We start from the raw sequence: 27,398 nt of genomic DNA, 5'->3' as shown, positions 1-27,398 counted from the left end.
CAATGGGGTAGATAACTAGGAACACAATGACAGAAATGTCCTCCCTCCTGTTTTCACGGGAGGACAGGGGCCACAAAAGGGACAAAAGTGGCTATGTGACATGGGGACGGCGGGGGGGGGGGGGGGGGGCAGGGATCTTTTCTATTTTAAAGGTCTTTAATAAGCATCTCGCAGCATGTTAGAAAAAACATGGGGATCCCTGGGTGGCGCAGCGGTTTGGCGCCTGCCTTTGGCCCAGGGCGCGATCCTGGAGACCCGGGATCAAATCCCACGTCGGGCTCCCGGTGCATGGAGCCTGCTTCTCCCTCTGCCTGTGTCTCTGCCTCTCCCTCTCTCTCTCTCTGTGACTATCATAAGTAAATTTAAAAAATTAAAAAAAAAAACAAAAAAAGAAAAAACATGCCTACCGGGCCGCCCAGCCAGCCCGTGGCCTAGCTCCTGCCTCCTCACTCTCCCCTCCTGGCCTCCCACAGTCTGGGGGTCCCTCTCGCCACCCAGTAAACTCCTGGTACCTACAGATTGGGATGTGACCATCACCTCCTCGGCGAGGTCTCCTAGATCACCCTGTCTACGTGCTCCTCTGAAGCCTCTCATCACAGCTGGCCCTTCCCGACACTGCTCTCCCTACAGCTGGGAGTCACACTCGCATTTGGGAAACAACAACCTGGATTATACGCTCCGTGAAATAAAATGGGGCTTTTACTACACCTCTGAACCCCCAGCCCCAAAGTTTAGGGTCACCTGGATCCCGTTTAGGGTCATCTCCCGCCTTCTCGCCACCCAATGCAGAAGTTTCAGCATCACTCCTGATTTCTCACTCTTGGTCCCTCCGGAGAACTGGTGACCAGCATCAGAAAGGTCTCTTCAATTAACACCCAAGACCCTTCTGACTGTCCCGTGCCTGTCTTCCCTGTTAGACGATTAACATCATGACGGCAGGGGCCACATCTGATTTTGGCAGTCCAAAAAATAACGAACGTTAAGTTTAACTGAACCGAGTGTTGTGGTTTTGTGATAACTTCTATCAGCGGGAACACAAATCCTAAAGAAAAAGCTGACACCATTTTGTTTGTAATGTGCCTTCTAAATCACGGACACAAAAATCTAATTTCAGAAAGTGTCTCAGAAAATCCACTACCTAGTGACCATGCTCAGTCTCACCCCCACACCTAACTCGATGACAGATACGGCAACAGGCAGCAGACAAACAAGTGGTGTCAGGAAAACTGACCGCCCGTCGGCTGTCAGACAGCTGTTCCCATCTCAAAAACTGTTTCCCTGGCAGCCTTTTGAAACGGACGAGCTGGAAACCATTCCGCTCCCTCCCCCAGCTCCTGTGAGCAGACAAGGAGCGGTTAACACATCCTATTTATAGTGCAGCCAGGCCCAAGCTAGTCCTAGGATGCTGGCAAGGCAAAGTCGCCACGGTTGCCCACCGAGTTCAGCAAGGGAAAGTTTTGCTGCTGCTGCCACCTATCGGGGGAGCTGAGCGTGTGGCCACCGGGAAAACCTGCACCGCTGGCCCCGTGGTGAAGCAGTTTTCTGATGTCCCCAGACTTGTGGAGTATTTGTAGTCACGTTGAGCACTGAACTAAGAACACTCAACTGTAAGATGTATAGACACTTGCAGTTCTTAGACAATTTTGGCCCCAAAAATCAGCATTTAGCATGTGCTTGCTGCACAAATGACACAAACCAGACAGAAATGATACTATCATCATCAGCTTGTAAGAAAGCACTTTCTCTCCAGGGAGGCCTTACACCCAACACGGGTACGGCGAACTGGCCACCTTCTGCCCCGCCGGCTGACACGAGCGGTCAGGGACGCGAAGCGGCTCACCTGGCCTTGGTACTGCAGGATTTGGTGCTGTTGATTGTGGAAACGTGTGTTTTGGTGCTATTCTGTTTCATTTCCTTCAAAATTAACGACTTCTGAATTTGTGGATTTTGAAAAATAAGAGAGCAATGAGTTAGCACAGATTGGCAGGCAGATTTTCTTATTTACCTTACCAAGCTGCAAGAATGGAGTCTCTGGAAAAAAAAAAAAAGAATGGAGTCTCTGGGTCTGCAAAATAATCAGCTGATTTTGCAATTTACTAGAGAATTGTGTCAAAAACCTGAGGCCAGGGGCACCTGGGTGGCTCAGTCCGGGAAGCGTCTACCTTCAGCTTGGGTCATAGACCCAGGGTCCTGGGACCAAGCCCCGCATAGGGCTCCCTGCTCAGCAGGGAGCCTGCTTCTCCCTCTGATGCTACCCCTGCTTGGTGCTCTCTCCCACACTCCCTCTCTCTGTCAAATAAATAAAATAAAATCTAAAAAAAAAAAAAAAAAAAGCCTCAGGCAAGTCCTCTAAACGAATTCATACTAAACTGTTGGTTTCCCAGGGGAGTGATCTTATGTCAACACAGTAGGAGCACCACTCATCTGCCCATGTGTAGATCACACACACACACACACACACACACCCCACAATCACACACGTAACCCTACAAAGTCCTTCATGGTATCACAAGGCCATGCAGGACGACCCTTGCCTACTTCTCCGTCTGTCGTACCCCTTCCCCTGGCCTTGGTACTGCAGGATTTGGTGCTGTTGATTGTGGAAACATGTGTTTCCATTTCCCTGAGCCTTAGCCACAGTGACTGTTGGCTGGCCCTCGGACAAGGTCTTCCTACACCGAAGCTCTGTTTTCAAGGGTGGTAGCGCCCCCCTCCAGGCCACTCATCCTTGTCTCGGGTCTGCCTAATTGCACTCTTCCTCCTTGCAAAGATCAGTGGGTTTGAGCATCCATCAGAACCACCCAGAGGGCTGGTTAGGAACAGATGGCTGGGCTCCAGCTCCAGATCCCAATCCTAGATCTAGATCTTGGGAAGGGTGGGGCCTGAGAACTCGCCTCCCTAGAAAGTTCCCAGGGGATGCTGCTGCTGTTGCTCCCGCCCAAAACCAATGCCACAGATGTCAGTTCAAATAACACTTCCTCAGGGAGCCTTCTTTGGTACCCCCACATTAGGCCACGCCCCCATTACACACTTCCACAACGACCTCTGTGGTCCTTTGTAGCCCTTCGCTCAGTTTTATCTGTATGAGGATAATATAGTTAATGCCTGTCTCCGTAGACTTGACATTCCAAAAGAGCAAGGGCCAAGTTAATTTATGTCATCAGTATACCTCCGGATCCCAGGCCAGGGGCTAGCAGTCAGGGGTATTCAAACTCACTGAGCAAAAGAATGAACTTGCTTCCACTTTCAAACCTTGGTAAATCAAGGCAGGAATCCCTGTCTTTGATTCTGGCCTCCAGCTCTCTGACCAATTAGCAAAGACCGTCAATTTACTTGCAAAACACTTGTCTATCTATTCCTTGTCCCTCTCCACCCTTAACATCACAGCTGCATTCACTCTCACTCATCTGGATTCCAGGAAGAGCCCCACACATTGCTTCTGGGTCCCACCTTCTCCCTGTAACCCATCCTCCCCCGTTCCCACTATTTATCTTTCTAACACGCAGAAATAGTTGTGTTACTCCCTGGCTTAAAAACATGCCGTGCAGAACTCTACATGTGTTAGAATCTCACAGAACGATGTGCCGAGAGGAAAAAAAAAATGAGTGCATGTCAAACTACTGAGACTTGAATCCAGTCTGTGCTTTAGTGACGAGTGCTGTCCTGATGGCGTCATCCTGATTTTGATCGTTGTACTATGATTATTCTGTAAAATGTTATCGTGGGGGCAGAGGGGAGACTGGGGGCACAGAGGAACTTTCTGTACCAATTCTGCAACATTGTGAGTCGAAAATCATTTAAGTTTAAAAAAGAAAAAAAAATGCAATACTTCTCCAGGGTATCCAGAGTAGTCAAAACCCTAATTGTGGGGGGAAAGATCATTCATTCCCAACATTAGTGACCTGCCCCCTCCCTGAGCGACCACCAGATGCCAGTGCTCCACGAGGGCTGCCTTTTCACACAGCCCTCCATGGGGGCCGTGTCCTTCCTCACCTCTGAGCTTGGTTCATGCTTTTGCAAGGATTCCCCCCAGCTCCCCTGCCTGCACACTGCAATTCACTGGTCAAGATGGAGGGCACAGCCCCTCCTTCGTGAGGCCTTCCTTCCTGTCTTCCTTAACCGACACTAATCATGCTTTTACAGAGAATTTGGTCTCATCATTTTGTTCTGCCAGTAGTTTCATTTAATAAAGAAAAGGACAAAAAGGTCAAAAATACTATAATCCCAGTCCTTTGCTGTGGGGCCAGGTGGGACAAAAAGCATAAAGTAAAAGTATGGGTACCTCCCAGGCCATCGCTCTAGCCCTACTTCTATGTTCACTCTGACTCTCTGCTTCCAGACCTTTCCGTTGGCTCTTCAACTGTGGCCCTTGCTGATTGGTGAGCCCCTCCAGTGAAGGGATGGGCTGCTCTTCACACCCGGTGCCTACCCCACAGCCAGGTACTCAGGGAGCTTTGTTCTCGATGGACCACAATGGACAACACCTAACACTGCGAGGGCAAGAAGACTGGGCTAATCTAACTCTTGATTCTGGAAGCTAAGCAGTGCCCTGGGCATAAGTGTGGCACTCTGATGAGTTCTATAGGTCATCACTGGCTTCACACCACTGCAGTTTAGAATTCTCTGTATTTGGAGACATTAATTAATGACTTCAGGGGTGCCTGGCTGGCTCTGTGGGTGGAGCATGCGACTCGTCTCGGGGCTGTGGGTTTGAGCCCCAGGCTGGGCACAGAGATTACTAAAAATAAAATCTTTTAAAAAATTACTTCAGAACTTGGTGAGGTAGAAATTAAGAAGGCTTATGAATCCAATGCCCCTACACAAGCACCAAGTCAGAAACCATCAAATACACTTCTTAGCCACAGGCAAACACAATTAGAGGGCTATTTCACGGATACATTTGTTTATTTGCCAGATAAGTATTAATGTCCAGTTTTTAACAGATGCTATTTATATCAGAATCATAACAAAAGTGCCATCCATCTGCCTTGGCATCCAGAGAAAACATAATTCAACACAAGAGTAAGAAATGTGTGCAGCCAAACAGAAATGGCATCAGAAGCAAAAATTGTTGGAACTGGTATCATGGGGTAGGAGGGGAGAGATTGTCACTTGGAAAAAGTTGCAAGCAACACAAAAGATTTTGGCAGCTAAACCCGAATACTTGAGAAAAATCTTTCTGCTTGTCTAATCTGATATCATATGGATGTTTTATCATATTTTGGGACACATCCCCTATAAAGTTCTCTTTTTAGCCTTCCATACACTCAGTCATTTACTGAGCATCTACACTTTGGACAATGGAAAAAACAAAGAGTTTAAAGTTAAACGTGGGGTCCAATTGGTTCCACTATTTCCCATCCAGCTCCCAAGTTAATTAGCTTCCCTGGACCCAGTTTCCTCATTTGCAAAACAGAAACAACATCTCTCTTAAAAGCAAGTATTCTTAACCTGGAATTTAGGGTCCATGTGCGTGTTTCTGGAGATCCTCAACCCTCTGAGATTATTTTTGTTTAAAGATTGATTGATTGATTGATTGATTTGCAAGAGAGTGCAAGCAGGCAGAGGGAGAGGGAGAAGCAGACCCCCCGCTGAGCAGGGAGCTTGTGTGGGGCTCAATCTCAGGACCTCAGGATTATGACCTGAGCCAAAGGCAGACACTTAACTGACTGTGCCACCCAGGCGTCCCAAACCCTCTGAGATCAAATGCAAAAGTGTTGTGAAATTTTCTAGAGAGAGGATATATTGCTTTCACCAGCTTTTCAAAGGTCAAGGGAACCAAAAATGGTTAAGTGCCAGTGCTCTTCAGGCTGCAGAAGAGTCCGGGATAACGTATCTAAATCACAGGACACATAGTAGGTTGTGGCCACTATTTGGTAGCTGCTGTTATATTTATGTCCTGGGAACACACAGAACGTGGATCAGAGGCGCAGAAACATGCACAGTTACGGCGTAAGTGGTGAGTGTCCTCTCAGGGTTTTATAAAACCACAAAGGAGGGAAAAACTGAAGTTGGCCCAGAAAAAACCCAAGCTGTAGAAAGTGACAGGGCAGAGGCATCAAGAATATCAGGACAGTGACGTGACCCTCACTGCAGTATCCTTGATGCCTAAACAGGTCCTGGCATATAGCAAGGGCTCAATAAATAACTGTTAAGTAAATAAGCAAACAAATTACTAGAACTGACCCAGGGTACAGGACAACAGTATTTACAAAGTCCTAGGGGAAAAATAAAATTCAGGTGTTACTGAAAACCATTAACCATGCAGAGTTCTTTCATCACACACAAATGTAGTAGTTCACCTCCTCTCCCTAACTGTGAGGACATGGAGCGTACACCTTAGCCATTTGGTAGTAATCAATCCCTGTCCAGGCTTTGTGATCAAGACCTACACGTTAGAAAAGCTTTAGTTTTCCAGAGGAATTAAAATGCTTGATTTGCAGGGCAGTGCGGGGGGCACCTGGGTGACGGCCAGGCGGCTCTGACTCTTGATATAGGCTCAGGTCGTGATCTCAGGGTCATGAGATCAAGTCCCACATCGTGCTCTGCACTCAGAGCAGAGTCTGCTTGTCCGTCTCCATCTCCTTGCTTGCTCTCACTCTTTCTCTTTCAAATAAGTAAATAAGTAAATAATTTTTTAAAAGATGCTTTAGTTGTCTGGACAAAATAAATTCAATTTTCTCTCTCTCTCTCTCCTAACTTTCTTTTTTCTTGAGTTTACAAGAAGCACACAACTAAATTGGCAACCCAACTATACTAACAATTATGGACAATCTGAGTATTTTCTCTCCTCCTGATGTTACTTTTCTATTCTATTTGTAGTCTTCGTGAGCTTGATTACCATGTGTTTATTTTATCATATTACGTTTTTTTTTAATTTTATTTATTTATTCATGAGACACAGAGAGATAGGCAGAGACATAGGCCGAGGGAGAAGCATCTCCCTCCCTGTGGGACTCAATCCCAGGATCACAACCTGAGCCAAAGGCAGATGAGCCAACCATATGCCCTACCGTATTACATATATTCTTAAAGGTCATCTCGAAGTCTTGGGGGACTAGAGAGCATATAAATACTTGAGTGCCAAAGCACTAGTCAAGAACACAGACGTTCTGCGATCCTGGAGTAGAAGGCACACTCTACCATCTCTCTGCTTGGAAGATCCTCCACTTCTCTGAGTCTCTTGCTTCATCGACAAAATGGAAAAAGCAACTGTTCCCTTCTGGAAGGAGGTGGTGAGGACTGAACTTGAACATGGACATGAGGCCCCACCAGGCTGTGCCTGGAACACAGTAAGTGCTCGGTAAGTACTAGCCAGGAATAGCAGTGGTCACTGTAGGTCTAGCAGCAGAAGCAGAAGTTATAAAAGTACAAATAGATGCAGAGAAGAAAAACAACCAAAACAAAGTGAACCAAAAAAGAGATAGTAAAAGGTCAAAACCAAGAGATAAAGAGGTAGAAAACAAAGCTCCTCAGTACTGGAAGTTGAACATACTGATTGTTCTGTTTAGACTTTTCTCAAACAGAACCCTTTCCTTTAGAGCTCCTCTCCCAAACAGTGTGGATCCTGGGTAGTATTTCATTGAAGCTGAATTAATATTTAAAAGTTACAAGAATCAGGGACGCCTGGGTGGCTCGGTGGTTGAGCGTCTGCCTTCGGCTCAGGAGCTGATCCCGGGGTCCAGGATCGAGTCCCACATCAGGCTCCTCACAGGGAGCCTGCTTCTCCTTCTGCCTGTGTCTCTGTCTCTGTGTGTCCCTCATGAATAAATACATAAAATCCTAAAAAAAAAAAATGATAAAAAAAAGTTACAAGAATCCAATCTCTGTGATGGTGCAAGCCTACATCTAAACACACTTCACAAAAAGGTCAGTTCGCTTGTGTATTTGAAGGAAGAGAGCAACTGTTAGCTTCTTGCCTCACTTGCAGTTTCTCGCGTGCATTGTACAGTTTATCTGACAATCCTGGCAGGCGAAGGAGCCTCCAGGAAGACCTACAGTGACTCCCAGCAACTGCTACCCTCCAACGTTTACTCCTGATACACACCTGTGAAGAAGCTGTATTAGAGCAACTGTCTTGTCAACAGCCAGTTGCCTCCCAGTGGCTTCCTGCGCTGGGCGGGCACCGGCCCACTGAACATCCTCCTGGAGCTGGTTCTGTCTCCATGTGCCAGTCAGCTGCAGGAGTCACAGCGAGAGCACCGGAGAGATCTCTGTGCACCGGGAAACAGGTGGATGGCTGCAAAAAGGGGAAGGAAAGGCCAAAGTTGGAGAGCAAATTTAAAGTCTCAAGTAAGCATTTCTTGACAGATGTCTGCAAGCACCTCCCGTGAGCCAAGCACGAAATCGAAGGGGGAGGGAAAATGAAAGTACAAATAACAAAAATAACCCTGGGGCTCTCAAGAAGCTCCTAGTAGGCTCCAGTGGGAGGCAAATGTTCCCAGATAATCCAAGGGGCCATGCTTGTTCCACTTTCACAACACCTCGCCCCCCACAACCAACCAACCTAGCCAAGGAAACATTGGTTGAATTAAAGACAATAGATAAAAGAGTCGAAGGGACTATGGCATGTGAGAGACGAGTTCATTTACAGCATTTCTGAAAGTCCACCCATTTAGAGGCACATAGGACTCGAGAATCATTAAATTGCCTTTAAAAAAATTGATAAGAGACACACAGAGAGAGGCAGAGACACAGGTAGAGGGAGAAGCAGGCTCCATGCAGGTATCCCGACAGCAGGACTCGATCCCGGGTCTCCAGGGTCACACCCTGAGCCGAAGGCAGGTGCTCAACCGTTGAGCCACCCAGGTGTCCCTAAATCTCTTTTTTGAGAAATAAGTAAGAGTCCTCTTAACTGGGACAAGGCATTCTGAGAGGCAATGATTTTTAGGAGGGAAGGAAAGGGAGGAAGGAGGAGGGGGAGGAGGGGAAGGAGGAGAGGGAGGAGGGGGAGGAAGGGGAGGAGGTGGAGGGGAAGGAGAGGGAGGAGTGTAAAGAGGGGCAGAGGAAGGGGAGAGGGAAAAGGGGGAGGGGGAGAGGAAGGGGAGACAGAGGAGGGGGAGACGGAGGAAGGGGAGGAGGGGGAGGAGGGGAGGGGGGAGATGGATGAAGGGGAGGAGGGAGAGGGGGAGGAGGGGAAGGAGGGGAAGACGAGGAAAGGGAGGAGGAGAGGGAGGAGGGGAGAGGGAGGATGGGGAGAGGGAGGATGGGGAGAGGGAGGGGAGCGGGAGGAGGGGGAGGCTTCAGCCAATGCTCTTCACGCTCTGGGCAACAGCACATTTCAGAAAGCGCTTTCCAGATAAACTGTCTGAGGGAGACCAGGATGATGGTGCTCTGGGTACACAGAATGTTCTAGAATGACCAGGGATGATATATATATATATATATATATATATATATATATATATATATATATATATTTCTTTTTCTGAAGCACGTGACACAAGTGCCAGGTGTGCCGTCTGGCCCTGCAGCTCGCTAGCTGCGGGAGTCCGGGCAGTGCCCTTCTCGCGTGGGCGCAGGACCCCTGTACCAGGGGGAGGTCACGATCCTTGAGACCAATGAGGTGGGGGCGCGAGAGGGCGAGGGCACCGCCAGCACTTCTCGTGGGGCCCCCGGGACCACGGCGACGTCAGCCCGTGCGGGGCCCGCGCCGCCGCCCGCCGCCCGCCGCCCGCAGGAGCGCCAGCGCCCACCACGGCGGCCGACACGCGTGCGGGCCGGCGGGCCCCTCAGAGCCGCCCGCCCCGGCCCTCCGCCTGCCCTCGGCCAGCACGCGGTCTGGGCGCCGAGCCGGGCGCCTTACCCGAGCCCCCTCGTCGATCCTCCGCCTCGCGGGGCCGCCGCACAGCGCGCCCCCCAGGCCGCGCGGCCACAGGAGCCCAGCCCACTCGCCGTCTCTAGGACGCTGTTGCCCGAGCAACGACGACACTCGCTGATTGGACGAGGGGTCCGCGTACCCTCCAAGAAGCGGGACTCCGATTGGGTAAGCTGGCTTGGCCCGTGCTCCGCCCCCGCGGGAGGCACTTCCGCCGGAAGCCTGTGCCTGGGGCGCGGGAACCCGCGGAGGGTCCCGGCCACGGGCGTCATGGAAGCGGGTTTGTGTGACGTGCCTTCGCGTTAGCTGGCGGTCGGGCCGGCGTCGAAGCGCGGGGCCTGGGGTCGGGAGGGAGGGAGGCACGTGGGTGCGGCGCGGAGCACGTGCCGGCGGTCTTGCGACGGGCCCGCGGGAGGCCGAGAGCCGCCGGGGGCGGTGGGGGGGACCGGCCGCCCCCCTCCCCTCCCCTCCCCTCCCCCCTCCCCTCCCCTCCCCTCCCCCCTGCGCGCGCAGCCCCCCTCGGACCCCGCGCTCCGGGACGGTCGCCCTGATGAGTCCCATTTGGCAGATGGGAAGCCGAGGCCGGGGAGGAGTTAGAAGCGCAGCTTGCTCGCCGGTGCGCAGGGGCGTGCCGGGGCGGCGCTGCCGAGGAACCCCCTGCTCCTTCGGGGCCGCGCAGGGGCGCCGGCCGCACACCGCGGGGCAGGGGTAGGGCCAGGGGCAGCGGCAGCGGCAGCGGCTCTTCCCTCCCTGCGAGGGGCTCGCCCTCCGCGACCTCCCGCGCAGCTGCCGCGGCCTGGGCCCCGCAGCTCCCGAGGCGCGCATCTCTTGTGCTCTGGTCCCAAAGGAGGCCAGCCCTCCGCGTGTGCCCCGAATCCCACGCCCGTTGGCCATCCCCATCCCTGGGACCTCGTTGCCCAGCGCGGCCACTGTGCGCCCAGAGTGTGCCCTGGGAGCCCCTGGGGGTCCTGAGGCCCTTGGGGGTCGGGGGGGTCCAGAATCGGCAAAACTAGTGTCAAGGGGGCCCCTGGGGGCTCAGCCGGTGAAGCGTCTCTGCTCTGAGCTCAGGTCCTGATGCCAGAGTCCTGGGATCGAGCCCCGGGTTGGGCTCCCTGCACAACGGGGAGTCTGCTTCTCCCTCCCTCCCTCCCTCTCTTGCAAATAAATCAATCAGGTCTTTTAAAACAAGACTTTTCACAGTAGTATGAAGATGTGCCTTGCCTTTTCACTCTTATTTTCTCGTGGGTGTGTGCATTAGCGTTTTCCAGAAGCTTCAGGATGTACGACACTGCCACAGATTGAATGCAGACGAAGACCAGAGAATCCAGCCGTCTTCTATCAAGTCAGATATTAAAGAGATTTACAAAAATCTAGAACTGCCTCTCTCTTCACTAAATGTTTTTGGGAAGCGTGATAATTTTTCTCGAAAATGTTAATATGGTATGGGTTTATTAGTATTTTAAATGAATTTGTAAACAAATACTTAAAAATGTTTATCCGTTAAGCTTTCTGATAACGGCAAATATTGACAGAACTTGCAAACATCAAAGCTCTTCGGGGTCCCCTGGACTTATCAAGGGTGTAGATAGAACCTGAGGCTGAACGGTTGGGTCCTTAGATCAAAACTTAGGTCACTGCCTCTCTCCCGTAATGACCAAGAGTCTCCTTCCATCTCTCTTTCTCTCTCTCTCTCTTCCTCTCTTCCTCCCCCCACCTCTTTCTCTCATAAAAATGCTCTAGAATCTCACATCTTTACAAAAAAAAAAAGGGGTGCCTGGGTGGCTCAGTCAGTTGTGCCTGCCTTAGGCTCAGTTCATGATCTTAGGGTCCTGAGATCAAGCCCTGCATCGGGCTCCCTGCTCAGCAGGGAGCCTGCTTCTCCCTCTCTTCTGCCCCCCACACTTGTGCTCTCTCAAATAAATATTTTTTAAAAAAAGATTTTCTTCTAGTTTCCACCCCATTTCTCTGCTCCCATCTACCCCACTTCTCTGTAGAGTTGTCTATGCTTGCTCTCTCTTGTGACCATTCACCTTTGCTCAGTCTTACCCGATCTACTCCCTGGGGCCTGTTCAGTGTTCATGAACATTTCCTCTGTATCTGACTTTGCCTCCCTTGACCTCTCAGTAGCATTCAGGCCAGTTGATCACCCTTCTACCTGAAACACGCTCTCATCACTCCTCTGAAGCCAAACAATCCAAGGTTTCATCCTAAATCACCCAACTACTCAGTTGTCAGTCCCCACTGTTGATTTTTCCCCTTTGCATGGCCTTCGGACCCTGTGGTTCCTTTGGCTCTGACCCAGGTGGTCCTCTTACGCTTATCGCCAGCCTCTGTCCCTCCATGGTGTGTATTAGAGACTCCCCGGGCTTCAGCCATTCACACAGCCCTTGCTTGATCCTCTGACCTCCCTCACTGTTACAATCTGTGGCACCACTCAAACCAGGAAGCCTTGTGGTTATCCATCTATGATCATTGCCTCCTCTACATCTAGTCCTTCAAGTCCTCTTGGTTCTTTTTTTTTTATGATTTTATTTATTTATTCATAGACACAGAGAGAGAGAGAGAGGCAGAGACACAGGCAGAGGGAGAAGCAGGCTCCATGCAGGGAGCCTGATGTGGGACTTGATCCTGGGTCCCCAGGATCACACCCCAGGCTGCAGGTGGCGCCAAACCGCTGTGCCACCGGGGCTGCCCATCCTCTTGGTTCTAACGCCAGATGGAATATGTATGCTGTGATCTTGTTCGTTCATTCTCTCCAGCCTCCCCACGCTGCCCTGCCCCCTGAGGAGCCTTCACTGTGGTTTCCAAGGGAGAGAGCCAAGGCAGGGTCAGCAGGCTATTTTGTGTAGTTTCAATAAGACCTTTATTACCTATGAAAGTGGCTCACCCTGGGAGCAATGCCCACTACAGTGTTTGCAAGTCCCATGATGTCAAAGCATCAGGAAACACAAAAACAGGGAAAATACATGTTATCCCTTTGTCTATTGATGGGCACTTGGGTTGGTCTTTTCCCTACAACCAATAATGCTGCTATGAACACTGGCATACAAGTATCTGTCTGAGTCCCTCTTTTCAATTCTTGTGGCTGCATATCTAGGAGTATATATCTTTTGGGTGTATATCACTAGGTCATGTGATAGTTCTTAAGTTTTACTCTTGGAGGAATCACTAAAGTTTTTCTATAGTGACTGCAGCATTTCACATTCCCACCAACAATGTGTGAGGACGGTTCCAGTTTCCCCACATCCTCACCAACACTTGTTATTTTCTGGTTTGAGGGTTTGGCTTTATTACTACCACAGCCATCCTAGTACCTTGATGTGGTATTTCATTGTGGTTTTGATTTGCATTTCCCTAAGTCATTAGGGAACGCTGTTGGCCATCTTTTTCATGGGCTCATTGGCCATTTGAAGATCCTCATTGTAGAAATGTTTATTCAAGTGAATAAATGGGAAACTTTTTTTAAAAAAGGAGAAAAACTCCTCTTTCTTCCCTCTTCCCTTCTTTCCTGTCCCCTCTCTAATAAGTCCTAAAGTCTGATGGGGCAGAGATAAACAGTGTCTGCCACGTTAAGGGAAGCCATAGGAGTCCAGAGTGGGATGTGACCCAAGTGGAGTGAAGAGAGCATCCACGTGGCAGGGTGGGGCACTGGGGATGGGAGATGGCCTTGTACCAGGGAGACCGATCAAATAAATAAATATACTAAGAATAACAGAAGCCAAGTGTCTCTGTCTGAAAAGGTAATTACAAATATGAACAGCAAGAAAGCTGGAAAGAACCTTGAGGTACAGGATTAGGATTGGCAGTACTGGTGTGAACTCATGGTTTTCAATATAGGGAGAGGTTGATATAGAAATAAATGTATATGTAAATCGGGCAGCCCCGGTGGCTCAGCGGTTTAATGCTACCTTCATCCCAGGGTGTGATCCTGGAGACCGGGGATCGAGTCCCACATCAGGCTCCCTGCACGGAGCCTGCTTCTCCCTCTGCCTGTGTCTCTGCCTCTCTCTCTCTCTCTCTCTCTCTCTGTCTCTCTGTGTCTCTCATGAATAAATAAAATAAAATCTTAAAGAAAAAATTAGGTTTCTATAATCAATTAAAAAAAAAAAGAAATAAATGTATATGTAAATGTATATCTGTATGTGTGTGGGTACGCATGTGTCCCCTGGAGCTCTGCCCACTGTGAGACCTGGGGTGTCATCCCAGTGATAATGGGCAGCCCCAGTGCCCAGACCCTGGATTCTGAATATCTTTTTCATTTAAAGGAACCAGAATTTTCTGGAGAAATGGAGGATTTCAGGACCAAAGCAAGGAAAGTAGAGATGAGTTTAGAATATCTTATATCATAGAGCAAGTGCTCAAAGAATGACGGAGGCATGTCAAAAGCACACAGAAACCAGCTTGAAGGGGCTCCTAGTAGCCAAATTACAGACAATTTAAAAATCAAAATGCAAAACGAACATAATGTATCACAACCACTCGATAAAACATGCAACCTTGAGTCCCTGCAAATATAAAAATAATAAATGAATGAATTGAAAGTCTAGTAAGGAATGAGATACAGTTTCAAAGTTTCTCCACAAAACGCTTATTAATTACAAAGTGGATGAAGAGTCTCTTACCATGAGAAAGCCTGACAGATTCCACCTTAATCAAGTGATCGAAGTTAAACAGCAGCAAAGGGACAAACTAGGATCCCGTGCGATCGTAAAACACAATGAGAATACAGCATTTCTGTGATACTCCCGCCAAAGATGCAAGCCTAGACCTAGTCATCAGGAAAACATCAGATAAACTCAGATGGGGGACATGCTGCCCTCTGCAATCTTCAGAGTGGAGGGTCAGGAAAACTAAGGCTGAGAATTGTTTTGAAGTGAAAGACACTTGGAATTCACGTTCTGACCTGGATCATACGAGACAGGCATGGAATGACCGGCCCAACCAGGCAGGGGCCCGGGGCTGAGATGGTAGTAGTGAGTTCATGTTAATATCTGTATTTAAAAAAAAAAAAATCTGTATTTTGATGGTCAGACTGTAGTTATGCAGAACACTATCCTCTTTGAGAGACACGTACACTGAAATACTTGGGGTGATGGAACCACTTACTCCCAAATGGTTCAGGAAAAAAACTGTCCTTCCCACTAAACATCCAACTTCTCTGTAACTTTGTGGTTGCTTTTTAAAAATGATAAAGCAGGGCAGCCCCAGTGGCCCAGCAGTTTAGCACCACCTTCTGCCTGGGGTGTGATCCTGGAGACCTGGGATCGAGTCCCGTGTCGGGCTCCCTGCATGGAGCCTGCTTCTCCTTCTGCCTGTGTCTCTGCCTCTCTCTGTCATGAATAAATAAATAAGAAATCTTAAAAAAAAAAAAAAAGTTTGCCAATCTTTGGTCATTTTCATGAAAGAGAATGACCAGTAGTTTCCCTTTTTTGTAATGTTCTTATCAGATTTTTAAAAAGATTTTATTTATTTATTCATGAGAGACATGGAAAGAGAGAGGCGGAGACACAGGCAGAGGGAGAAGCAGGCTCCATGCAGGGAGCCTGATGTAGGACTCGACCCCAGACCCCAGAATCATGCACTGGGCGGAAGGCAGGTGCTCAACTGCTGAGCCACACAGGTGTCCCTCTTATCAAATTTTAATAACAAGGTTATACTAGCCTCGGAATCAGTTGGAGAGTGCTTCTACTTTCCCAGCTCTGTCCAAGTTTATGCGATATTTGTGTTTGCCTATTTTTCTCTGAAAATTTCGGGAAATTAACTGGTAAAGGCATTTTGTCCTAGAGTTTTCTTTGTGGGAGGTTTTTAAATAATTGGTTCAAGGTTCTGTGTTACAAGACTACTCAGATTTTCAGTTTCTTCTTGTGTATATTTTGGTAACTTATGTTTTCCAAATATTTTGTCTACTTCATCTTAACTGTCAAACTATTGGCATAATATTGTTTGTAATGTCCCTTTAGTATAGTGTCTGTGGATCTAGGGTGACCAACCAAGGGATAGGGGGCTCTCCTGGGACATGAGTCCTTCAGTGTGGTGCTAGACCTGGAACAGTCCAGGCAGATTGGGACAGTTGGTCACTGTAGTCAGATCCAAAGGGATACCTTGTCTTTCTTTGGTTTATCAATGGATTAGACTTTTCAAATAAAATCACATCATTGAGTTTTGCTCCCTATTTTTTTCTTCCTTCTTTCTTTTGGATTTAATTTGCTGCTATCCTTTTCCTAGCATTATGATATATATAAATCACTGTTTTTTACCCTTTCTTCTTTTTAGGGCATGTGTTTAAGGCTATAAATTCTCTATAAGCATGATTGTACCTGCATCTTCTAAATTCTGATAGGATAGATTTCAATTAATATTCGATTCAAAATCTTGCTTGAATTTCCATTGCAATGTCTCTTTTGACCCATGGTAGTATAAAGCTATATTAAATTACAAACATTTTGGCATTTTCTAGCTACATTTTTGTTATTGGTTTTCAGGTTAATTCCACTGTGGTCCAAGAACACAAAAGTGAGATTTCAGTGTGTTGAAATTTTTTGAGACTGACTTTATGGCTCACTATATGATCAATTTTGGTAAATATTCTATGTGAACTTGAAAATAATGTGTTTTCTGCAGTTGTTTAGTGAAGTTGTTGGGTTTTTTAATACAGTCAAGTTTGTGAGTTGAAGTTTTCCATTTTTCTACTGATTTTTTTGTTGTTGCTGTTTATACTTTCAGGTTCCATCAGAAATGACACTAAATTGTATTTAGTGTAGGTCTGCTGGTAATGAATGAATTCAGTTTTTATCTATCTGAAAATGTGTTTATTCACCTTCACTTTTGAAGGATCATGTTCTGAGTGTAGATCTCTAAGTTTGCAATTATTTTTGTTCAACATCTTAAAGATACCATTTAGCTATATTCTGGTTTCCATCATTTCTGCTGCAAAGTCTTCTGTGTCATTGTTACTCTTTCTTTTCTCCAGAAGTCAAGATGTGCTTACATGTGGTTTTCTGTCTTTATCTGCTTGGGTTTTATAGCAAATCTAGAATTTGTGTCTTAATGTCTTTCATCAGCTTTGACAAATTCTCAGCCAGTATCTCTTCAGATACTGCTCTGCTCCATTTTCTTTTCTGTGGCAGTGAGCCTTGTTTTTAAAAATATATTCTGTGGCTCTTTGTAATCTCCAGGATTATCTCACTATTGTTTTATTTAAAGTATGCTTTTGAAGGCATATTTAAAATGACATCTAACATGTCCAACACCAAAAAACACAATGGCATAGCCTAGAAATTTACTAAATCTGTGTTAAATTTCTCTCTCTGTCTTTCTCTCTCTCTAATTCCATCAAATGTCTGCTTGTTCAAAACCAGCATAGTTGCAGCAATATATTGTTCAAAATAAAGTGTCATGATAAGCTGCTACATGAGAGCCTTTGTAAGGATTCTAGTATTTAGAAACACTCTTTTCTGAGGGAAAATTATAAGTGAAATATCCTGATAGTTGCTGTGTTAGCAAACAAGGAATTTAGCAGGGACTTAATATATGTCTTTTGAACTGGATCTGAACTCAGTAGGTGAGTGAAACATATAATTGGGGTAACATAGCCAAGAATTGGGAAACTCAAAATCCTCGTTTATTTCCTTGAACACAAGGATGATTTTTTTCATGAATTTAGGTGACTAATTAGATCAATCTGACATGAGATTTAGTCACGTTTATCCTCTTTTTCTTTTTTTCCTAAGAGCATCTTCACTCCAAAGAGTTTTCCCTGATCCTGGAAATTTTTTCACTTCCACAAAGAGTTAACTTAGGTGTTTGTTAGTTACAAGATTTCAATTAACTTCACTTGTTTATTGTCCTGATAAGCCCCTAAAGTCCATTAGATTCGGTTTGGTCTTTGTTCACCCAGACCAGAGTTCTGCAATGTGACAGTGGCCCAGGGAGTTTGCAGGACACTGCTGTCTTCCTTGACTATACCTTCCACAGAACATTGACAGCTACCTTAGATGCCTGTAGTAGATCTACTTTCAACAGCGCTGAACCTATTACCTTGGTCCAAAATACCATTTGGCATCCTTTAAATTTCTAATGCTCCCTGCCCAAGGAATCACTACAGTCTCCACCACTTATTCCTATGCAGGAATCTGCTGCTCAAAACCTTTAATGGTAATCTGGAGAAGCAAGCCATGGGAAGTTGGAGAAAATATTTGCACACTTTCAACAGCCAACAGACAGCTCATCCCCTCAGCAATCAAGAGGAAGCTCGGGATGACGGAGAGCTGTGCGGCAATAATCCTCGGTTCCTCCCTCCAGGTTTTGAATACTCACCACAATTCTGTACACCTCAGGGACTTAAGTTCAGCCTGAAATCATTTCACGTAATCAATAATGATGTTGTAAATGGAAGTTATGCCTTCATGTGGAGAAATACGCAGCAGGAACTGATTAACCCCTAAGAAGTTAAGTACTGTTTTCCACTTTCTCTATTAATAAAGGAAGGAAGGAAGTGCAGACATGTGGTAGAGATACATAATGCACCTAAATGAGAGTTGACAACTTCCCTGGAAATCCACTATGAAAAGATTGCTCCGACTGCTGTCCTTTTGATGGCCTCATAAAATGGAGATCAGAGTTTTCTGAGCTGTCCTTTGAAGAAAAAAAAATTAAATAAAAATAAATGAGGTATAAGTAGCTCCTTTGGAAAAGCTACTGTGGTTATTTTGTTCTTTACGAAAATAGATGCTTTCTCTGATATTTACCTTGACGGCTGCTGCAGCTGCTCATTTTAGTACAATCTGCCAGAAATTAAATGGCACATTTTAAACACTGTCACTACAAATAATTATTATTTGTAAATGGGGTCATTTTTGCCCCTGCTTTAGGGTGACGCGTGGACAGAGACTATGTGCAGGCTCCGTGTAGCATGTCTGCATGTTTTCATTCCCCTGCGGTGTGCTAACGCACTCATGAGCTTTTGATTTCCTGTAACTGGTCGTCTCCTTTCATGGAACCAAGAATCAAAACATCAAAATCCACTTATCTTAAAAAAAAGAAAAAAAAATCCACTTATCTTGCTCCTGAACAAGACTCCACAGTGTGGAATACTGGCATTTAGAATCTTAATGAATCCTGCCCTCTGAACATTATGTTACAGCAATCTTGGAAGAACGGCCCACCCCTTGGAATAAAGCAGCAGTTGGAAAATAATTTCATGTTCCTACACCTGGGCAAACCCCCGACAATCACAAGTAATTCTCTTTGCTAAGAGCCAGGATCTTGCAACAGCTTGTAATTAGTGCTGTTTAGCATTTAATTTGCCTTTAGTTAGGTAACAAGCATTTATTGATTACCTGATAGGAATGGGGCACTGTGCTAAGCACAGCGTGGTGACAAAGTGACAAATGAGCACCGTCTCTACTTACATCTACTTGGGGCTGAGAATATAGATCTTGGAAAGGAAGCCTGAAAAGTTACAAAATGTTTTCTTAACAAATGTAAGCCAATATACTATTCCAGGGGATTAACACTCCTTCAGAATTGAAGGTTCTAACACCTGGCACGCTCTATTCTGGGGAGAAAGGTGCTGGTTGCCGCATCCTGTCTCAAGGTGGGAGTGGGACACAGCAGTCACCCATTCTCCAGGCTGAGGACGCTTCTGGCCTTCTCTGGAGGCCTCACGTGTGGCAGAGACTCCAGGGTAGAGGCAGCCCCCAGCCACTGAAGGTCTGGCTGCTATAACTGTCAGCCCTCCTAACATCTCTGGTAAGCAGGGAAGCCCCAATACCTATAGGACGGCAACATTGGTGAGCTAAGACTGAGTCATAACAGCCTCCTAAAGGTTGAGATTTAAGGCCAACTCAGATTAGGTGGTAGACATGAATCAGCAGCCCTTAGAGGTAGCAGGGAAGGTTTTCCAAGAGGGCAAAGTAGTCCATCGGGGGTGGGGAAGAGAGTCTTGGGAGTGTAGGTCAGGGCGTCGGAGTGAGCGGCAGTGCCAGGCCAGAGAGGGCCTGCGTGGCAAGCAACAAATGATGTGCTTGCAGTCAGAGATTGTTGGATGACCAGGTGTAGCTGAATTCGGCAGTCAGCGGGCACAGTCCTGCCATCAATGCTTCACTGGCCACTGCTGACTTCACCACCTCTTATGAGCTAACTCCTTCATGCCAAGGAAGAGCCATGGCCTAGCCTGAAGGAGCATGTTATGAGAGGCAGCATAGTGGCTCCGACCCCCTGGCAGTGCTCAAGGAGCAGGAGGGGGCCATCGGGGTTCTTGAATTAGGACCATGCCTGTACTGAGCTCAGAGCCTAAATCAGCATCAACCACGTTATGTTGAGGAATGGCAATACAGGCAGAGGGAACAGCCTCAGTGTGGACCCAGAAGTCCAAACAGCCAGTGGTTCTTGAGCAGAGTGAGACGAGTTCCAAGCCACCAACGTATTTGAGATTTTTTTCTGGAAATCACATGTACCATGGAGTATAAAGGAGAGAACTGAGAGACAGGAGCACTAGGGAGAAAACAAGATCTTAACCAATCCACTTCAAAGTGTTTTGGGGATGCATAAATCGGAGGAGAGAGAGTCTTGTTGGCTCTGTTGAGAGTCTTTCCTTCTGCAGAGATGGCCTTGCTTGGGTATTTTAGGACTTCTGTTCCCAGCTGGTGCTCAATACCATGGAGATATGCAAAGATTACAACTTTCAGGAGAATAAAATGCATTTTCTGGTTGGTTTTTACATTTTAAACACATTTAGCATTCTCTGCTGTTTGAAGAATGCTTTTAATAGAGCACAGATTCCTTCCGTCAATGGTGAGGGGCTGATTTAGGGACTGTGGCTCAGACATCCGGTGCCAACTAGCTCACAGGGATCCAAGTGTGAGAATCAAGTTGTCATCTGATGTGTAGATTTGGCAAAGGCTCAGCAAGCCTTGGAGATGGCGGTCGTAGGCTCAAGCTGTGTGGCAGGTGTGTCTGTGACTGATTCTCTGCCCTTGCTAGCAGAGTCCATCACTGGCTTCAAGTTCACCGGTCTCCCCCATTCGTCAGCCCCACCTGGGTGGAGTCAATGGACAGTTGGACCACTTATGAGTCACAGAATGTTTGTGCTGGGTGGAATGTCAAGACTCTTGGGTCGAGACATCCCCCTTAGGGGAGGATGAAATGGGGCTTCCCTCATGGTCCCACAGATACTGGCAGAACCAGAATCAGAGCTGGGGTGCCCGACTCATTTGAGTGTATCTTATTTCTTTCTACCTGGCGTGCCTCCTGCTGGCCTCTGCCCCCATCTACTCCCACCTGTCTCCAGCCCCAGCCCGTGGCCTGGTTCTGACATGAAGCAGTCTGCCTGCTGTCCTTGGTGGCACCTCTCTTTGCTTTGGATCTCCCCAGTGCTGGCTCTCCGCACCACTCCGCTTGCCATTTGTCGAGAAGCTGTGCACATACGCTGGGAGAGCCCACTGAGCCGAAGGATGGAGACCTGAATGAGCACAAGAAATCTTAGAGACTGTTTACTACAAAACATCTATCTGGGAGGGATGGAGACTCAGGCTGAGAGAAGGCAGCTGGTTTGCCCGGGTCACACTGCCAACCGACAGAACCAGGACTCCAGAGCCCAGGTCCTCAGATCCCCCACCTGGGCTCTCTCCATAGGTATTTGGGTGATAAATGAGAGCAGAGGCCCCAGGGAACAGAGCAGTGGGGTGCTCAATTTGAAGGGGAGAGTTACTGTAATCTGTGTCTCCAGGACCCACACTGGGACAATACAGTGTAGATGCTCAATAAACACCCAGAAAGGAGATGAAGGAAGAGGGGGAGGTGTGCCCAGCGAAGGGTCTAAGCCGTTCTTACAGGTCCTGTGTTTCTGGGCTTTGAGACAGAGGGAGAAAGACGGGGATAGGATGGGCACCAGAAACTGTCCCTCCCACAGTTACACCTACATCTGAGAAGCCAGTGATTTGTCACGAAGGATGTTCCGGGGAGGGCACCTCAGATGACCAGAGCAGGGCCCGGTTAACAGCAAAGAAAGAAGCATGTAGTGGAGGGGGCAGAGGCCCAGAGTGGTGGCTCGGGGTGGGCAGACAGGAGAGCAGCCCGGCTCTCGTCTCGGAAGACACAAGCTCAAGGGCACGCAGCAGAGAAGGTGCAGGGCAGACAGTTTCAGAAAAAGCAAAATCCACCCTAGCAATGAAAGTTGCCACTTCCTCAGCAATTATTAAGTGCTGATTATATGCCAAACTCCAACCTATGGAAAGGCCTGGCACGGCCCTGCCTTTGGGCGTCACTGTCCACAGGGGGAGACAACGGCAGCGCAGTGAGGTGGGGGAGGACCAAGGCGGGGGCAGCGGAGCAGAGGGGCCGCTCCCCAGGTGAAGGCAGGGCTGCTGTCCCGGCGAGGGAGGCCGGAGCAGAGGCCCAGGCTGGGGCAGGGGCTGGAGGACGTGGCTGAGGGCACCCCAGCAACAGAATGGCCATCGCAGGAGGGGGCAAGCTTGTCAGGGACAGGGTGACCAGCCGTCGGGGACGTCAGAGGGCACTCCTCAGTGGGCGAGGCCAGGCCATCCGACCAACGTGCCACCGCAGTCTGAAAATGCTCATTCTACAAGGAAGAGTGGGCAAGGATGTTGCACGGGTGGGGGCAAGCCCTACAGGACAGTGACACTCACGGTGCTTGCCCAAGGACCCGAGGACTCCCTCCACCTGTTTCGAGCAGCAGTCACCCGCTCGGAAAAGTGGGGACCTGTCGCACACCTGGACCTGCCAGGCTGGGGACTGCACGCATGGCCTGTACACGCGGAGCTGAGGCCCCACAGTGGCGGCAGGGCCGTCCCAGCGGTGGCCTGATGAGGCTCCTGGCGGACGGGCCGCGGCCACGGGGGGCATCTGCCCAGTGGAGCCAGCTCCTGACGTGGCTGCTATTTCTGCTCAGAAGCCACCTCGCTCCTTGTGAAGAAGACCCTTCTGTGAGGGGGACGTGGACGGAGATGGTCTCCCGTGTAAATCATGACACCGGATCAAACCAGCTCGGTGGGGGATCCCTGGAGGGCTCAGTGGTTTAGCACCTGCCTTTGGTCCAGGGTGTGACTCCTGAGTCCCAGGATCGAGTCCCACGTCGGGCTCCCTGCGTGCAGCCTGCTTCTCCCTCTGCCTGTGTCTCTGCCTCTCTCTCTGGGTCTCTCATGACTAAATAAATAAAATCTTTAAAAAAAAACAAAACAAAAAACCAGCTCGGTGGCTGATCCGCTGGGGTGGGAGGGCTGCTGCGTCTGCTCGGAGGCCTCCCCACTCCTCTCAGGGGAAGCACCTGGACGGGTGGAGGGACACCCATGTTGTACCCCGGGTGGCACGGGGTCAGAGTTAGGAGGACCCTGGGATGGCCCCGCCTGCCGAGGCCTGACCCCGCTGCGCGGGAGCAGGACCCTGAGCTGGGCCCTGCGATGCTTCCTGCGTCCCGCTGGTCTGTGAAGCCAAAAAGCTGGGCACCCAGCCAGCACCTGCCACTCGGGACCCCCATGGCGGCTGGTCTGGCCAGACTGCTCACCCTCATGGCTCTACTCAGATCCCACCTGCCCTCACCGGCCACTCTGCCCCATCACTCGTCCTCCCCACCGGCTCGGCTGGCGAGCTTCACGCACCCGTGCCTCAGATTACGTCCCCCTGGCCTTGGCTCCAAGTGTGCAAGGCAGGAATCGCAGATAGCGCTGAGCCTGGCACACGCTGCTCACGAATGCTCAGACCACCTGTCAGGCCAGGGGGACCCCCGGGGGGGATCTAACACGGCACCGCCCCCCTTTCTGCGGCCTGAGTGAAACCCACAGCCAGGACCAAGGCCCTCAAGCCGTCCAGTCCGGGGAGCCTGTAAAAATGCAAACCAGACAAGTATTCCTCTGGTCAAACCCTCCCGGGGCTTCCGAGTTCCTACTACCGGACCCCAACTGCCAGGACCCGAAGGCCCTCGGAGAGCTGGCTCCTGGCTGCGCTCCCACCAGAGCTCCTGCCGCCTCAGCCTGCCCTCCCGCCCTCCCAGGCTCCCAGCCTGGCCCTGTCACTGCGCCCCGCTCCCTGCTGTCACGGGTCCCTCTGGTCCTCGAGCTGGAACACATACAGGGGTTGTGATGGGGACTTCGACTCCCGCCGAGTGGGAGCCGGTGGGGCCGGGCCCTCCTGTGCTTCCTGCTGGACTCCAGTGCCCACAGCAGCACCGGGGCCTCGGAGGCTCTCGTGCTTCCTGAATAAATGAGTGGGTGACAGGAGCGACGCAAGTGCGCGGGGCCGGGAGACACCGGCCGCCCCTGGACTCGCGGCTGACTTGCAAACGGCCCGGGAGTAGAGCCTCTGGGGCAGCAGACCGGACGCTCCACGGACTGACCCGGGCCCAGGGCTCAAGGGTAACTTCAGAGCCCAACTTCAGCTCTGGGGGTTCCCCCCAAGACCTAAGGGAACTGGCCTGTTTGAAAATAACACAACAGGAAGCCCGAGCTTTGTCAGGTCAGACGACATCCTGGATGCTCCTGCCACTGGCAATCAGGAAGGTGTGCTTTGGAAGTCAAAGTGGGCAAGTGCAATCGGCCGGGCCCGTCTCCAGATCCGGAACACGAGACCCTCCCGGGCAGGCCCTGCACCCCATCTCCTTTTCTCCACCCCCCTTCAGCTTCTAAGAAAGATCAACAGTGAATGGACAAACAGTGAGGGAGATTCACCGCTTGGAACGTCTGGATTGGAGGGAAACAGCCAAGACAACGCGGGTCTGCGACCCCTGTGGTCAGCCCCAGGGACCTGGCGTCCAGGGTGCCCACATCGAGTTGCCCTGAAATACGGCCCCTCTCACCCATCAGCAGACGCTCAACACAAGGCATGGGACGTGTCTTTATTAAAGATGCAAGCAAGCACAGACGTATCATGTGTGGTGCTCAGTAATATCCATACAGTACTAAAAATAGAAAAATAGAAAAGAAATTTCACAGAAAGCAGCCTTCCTCACAGATACACAGAAAAGGTGCTGCCAAGCCCACCATGCGATGCTGCATGCCACCTGCCCTGTTCAAGCTGCTCCTTTACAAATAAAACACGGGTGCGTTTCCGCACCTTTTCCAAGACAGCAATGCAGCACGGAGACCCTCACACAGCGGCGACCCTCCCGCCACGTAAAGATCCAGGACAACGCCAGTCCCACCAGCGCGGCGACACGCATCTGAACTGGCTGCCGGCCCTGCTGCTACCTGGCCGGGTCTCGATGCTTCTCCAGCCAAATGGGGGCCACACAGTGAAGCAAGGTTAAGACACCCCCTCTGCTCCCTCAGGTACACCGAGGTACAAAGGTAAGATGGCCAACCAGTCCGAGCGAAAGAGGGCGTCACACCCGCCAAATGGTTCTCCCGTGGCCGAGAGCCGCAGGTACAGACGGAAACACCGAATGGTGATCAAGTCTCAGGAACTTACTGTCAAGCATCTGCTTGCCTGCAGAAATGGGTTTCTGCCTCAGGGAAGAAGAGCTCAAGCGGAATGAGAACTCAGATTCCGCACAGGCTCGGGGGCAGCTTCTTCGGTCACTGCATTAGACCCCGTGTGCTGGCCTCACCGGACAGGTTCCCTCAGGGAATGTTCCACAGGTTCCTCGGGACTGGGCCTTTGAGGCCGCCCGCTGGGAGTCACCAGAGGGGCGTCCTTTCTGCAAATGCCCAGCGGGCAGTCTCTGCTTTGTTCAGGAAGGTTACAAAGAACTGAACTCATCAAAAAGAACAAGCGCCCCCCACCCTACTCATCCTGTGTCCTCACCCACATCCCGGGCCAGGTGAGAACAGAAGGTCTGTGCCTTGCAGAACAAAACTACAAAAATAAAAGAGTCAGCCCTGAGATCTCTCTACCATTCGGGTGTGGCTCGCTCCTGAGTCCCCTCGGAAATGAACTTTTATTTGGTTTACTGACATTTATTTAATTTCCAGTGAAAAGCTCTATAAAATACAATAAATAATGTGGGGTTGTAAAAGGTAGACATTCTAGCTGCATATGTTACAGACTTTATACTGATGATACGGGCCATCAGAACTGCGCTCTTTACCACGTTTGTAATCAGACATGTGGAGACTTCCAATCCCCAAGGCAAGACAGCTGCTCTGGGTCGGAAGCAGGGCCCCTCTCCCTCCGGCGTCTCGGCTGCTTCCCTCCCTCCCCTGGGCCTCACTGCTTCCGGAGTTCGTCCAGCAGGGAACAAATGAGTGCATACGGGACTTTTAGCTAGTAGAGTGTCTGGGTATTGTGAGCATGCAAGTTTGCTGTTGCTGTTATTATAAATAAAAGTCAAACGTGAGGTCACACTTTCCCATCTTCTGTTTATACACCAAGTCAAACTTCTCGTTCATGGAGACGGTGAAGATGTCCTTCCACAGCCCGACTCTTCCTGGAACACAAACGAGAGCAGAATTTGCTGAATTCACTTGCTGTCGGGCCAGACACCGAACCAAAGGAAGCCTTGGAAGTGGTTCTAGAAGGTTCCAGATCTATCCCCAGATCCCTCTGACCTTGGCCTATGGACAGGACAGGCCACCTGAACCAACCATCGTCCTGAACCACGGACGAGCTGAGCTCATTTCCCTAAGTCTGGTTGTTGAGGTGTCCCTTCCCTGCCGCGTGAGCCCAGCAGCACAAGTATGCAGAGCTGAGGCTCCCGAGTGAGGAGGGCCTCTGCTCTGTTCCCTGGTGTGTCGCTGGCACCCAGGCATGCAGAGGGTGATTCATGACACCCCAGAGGATGGACCCTGTCTGTAGAATGGATCTACAGCTCTGGGCATCATGTGCACTGGGGTCCTCCGTGATATCATTACTCACTCACGACTCAACAGCTCCACCAAGGCGGCATTTGGTTCTGGAGAATTTGAAAAGGAAAAACAACAACAAAAAATCATCCAAAAAGGCAGAAACCTTTTATGGTGAGTAGGATGCCTTCTGACCGGGTCAAGGGTGAAGATTTTGAGAAGCATGCCCATGCAGCCTTGGGGAGGAATTTAAAGGGAGAAGAGTCGCATTGTAAACTGGCTTTTGGCAACTAGATGCCAGAGGTGCTCTTGGCTGACTCAACCCCCACATCAGTGAGTCCGGGCCGAGGCCCAGCTGCAATGCGCAGCTTCAGCTCAGGGAGACTCGGCCAAAACAGACACCTCTCCGGGCTGACATGCAGGAGCCCGGGGCCTGCGGACTAATGAGGGGGCACGGGCTACCTGTTCACTTAGGAAGGCTTAGCAGGGAAAGTCAGCTCAGGATGCCCGAGGCCACCAGACCCACTTTTCTTGTAACTACAAAACCTTCAGATGGTCTGGTCAGACACGAGCGGCGCCCGGGAGGATGTCAGGAGCGGGGGTTCCGAGCCCCCAGCTCCAGGAGCAGTGAAGACCATCCCCCAAGCGTCGCCACCGGGCTTTTAACAGCCTCAGGGGACTGAAATGGTCGATTCGGATTCCTTCCCAGTCAGCATCTCTGAGGTCAGAGCCCTGGCTGTCTGCAGCAAATATCCTTCATTAGGTCCCTTATTAACAGAAGTCCTTGTCCCGGCAAGACCTCAAGTATGAAACTGCAACCCCGCAAACGCTGAGCCGCCAGATCTAAT

General features: G+C 49.6%; 2 protein-coding genes and 1 long non-coding RNA gene across 8 annotated transcripts in view; all 3 read right to left on the bottom strand.

Annotated features, from left to right (window-relative positions):
* Window positions 1–9,950, bottom strand: part of EFCAB6 (EF-hand calcium binding domain 6) — a 234,318-nt gene extending 224,368 nt beyond the window's left edge. For 2 of the 5 annotated variants that reach the window (XM_038550279.1, XM_038550280.1), the window contains exon 1: window positions 1,841–1,864. The gene's annotated coding sequence lies outside the window, so the exon portion shown is untranslated. Of the gene's footprint in view, window positions 1–1,840; window positions 1,865–8,047; window positions 8,240–9,805 lie in introns of those variants that run through there. The other 3 variants (XM_038550276.1, XM_038550278.1, XM_038550277.1) reach the window with 2 other exon arrangements.
* Window positions 9,951–16,983: 7,033 nt separating this feature from the next.
* Window positions 16,984–20,977, bottom strand: LOC111097629. The gene is made up of 3 exons (XR_005365515.1): window positions 19,590–20,977; window positions 18,565–18,600; window positions 16,984–18,451 (listed from the first exon to the last, which is right to left on the bottom strand). It is a non-coding gene; the product is annotated as an uncharacterized LOC111097629 (long non-coding RNA).
* A 3,669-nt stretch (window positions 20,978–24,646) lies between these two features.
* Window positions 24,647–27,398, bottom strand: part of SULT4A1 (sulfotransferase family 4A member 1) — a 33,522-nt gene continuing 30,770 nt past the window's right edge. For both annotated transcript variants that reach the window (XR_005365513.1, XM_038550274.1), the window contains one exon: window positions 24,647–26,195. Coding sequence is in view for 1 of the 2 variants with exons in the window: in XM_038550274.1 (XP_038406202.1) it covers window positions 26,083–26,195 (113 nt within the window). In the remaining variant the exon portion in view is untranslated. The remainder of the gene's footprint in view (window positions 26,196–27,398) is intronic.

This window comes from Canis lupus, chromosome 10 (assembly GCF_011100685.1).
Source record: "Canis lupus familiaris isolate Mischka breed German Shepherd chromosome 10, alternate assembly UU_Cfam_GSD_1.0, whole genome shotgun sequence".
Lineage (NCBI taxonomy): Eukaryota > Metazoa > Chordata > Mammalia > Carnivora > Canidae > Canis > Canis lupus.
Note: the sequence above shows the minus strand (reverse complement) of the source record. Positions and strands in the feature narration are given on the sequence as shown.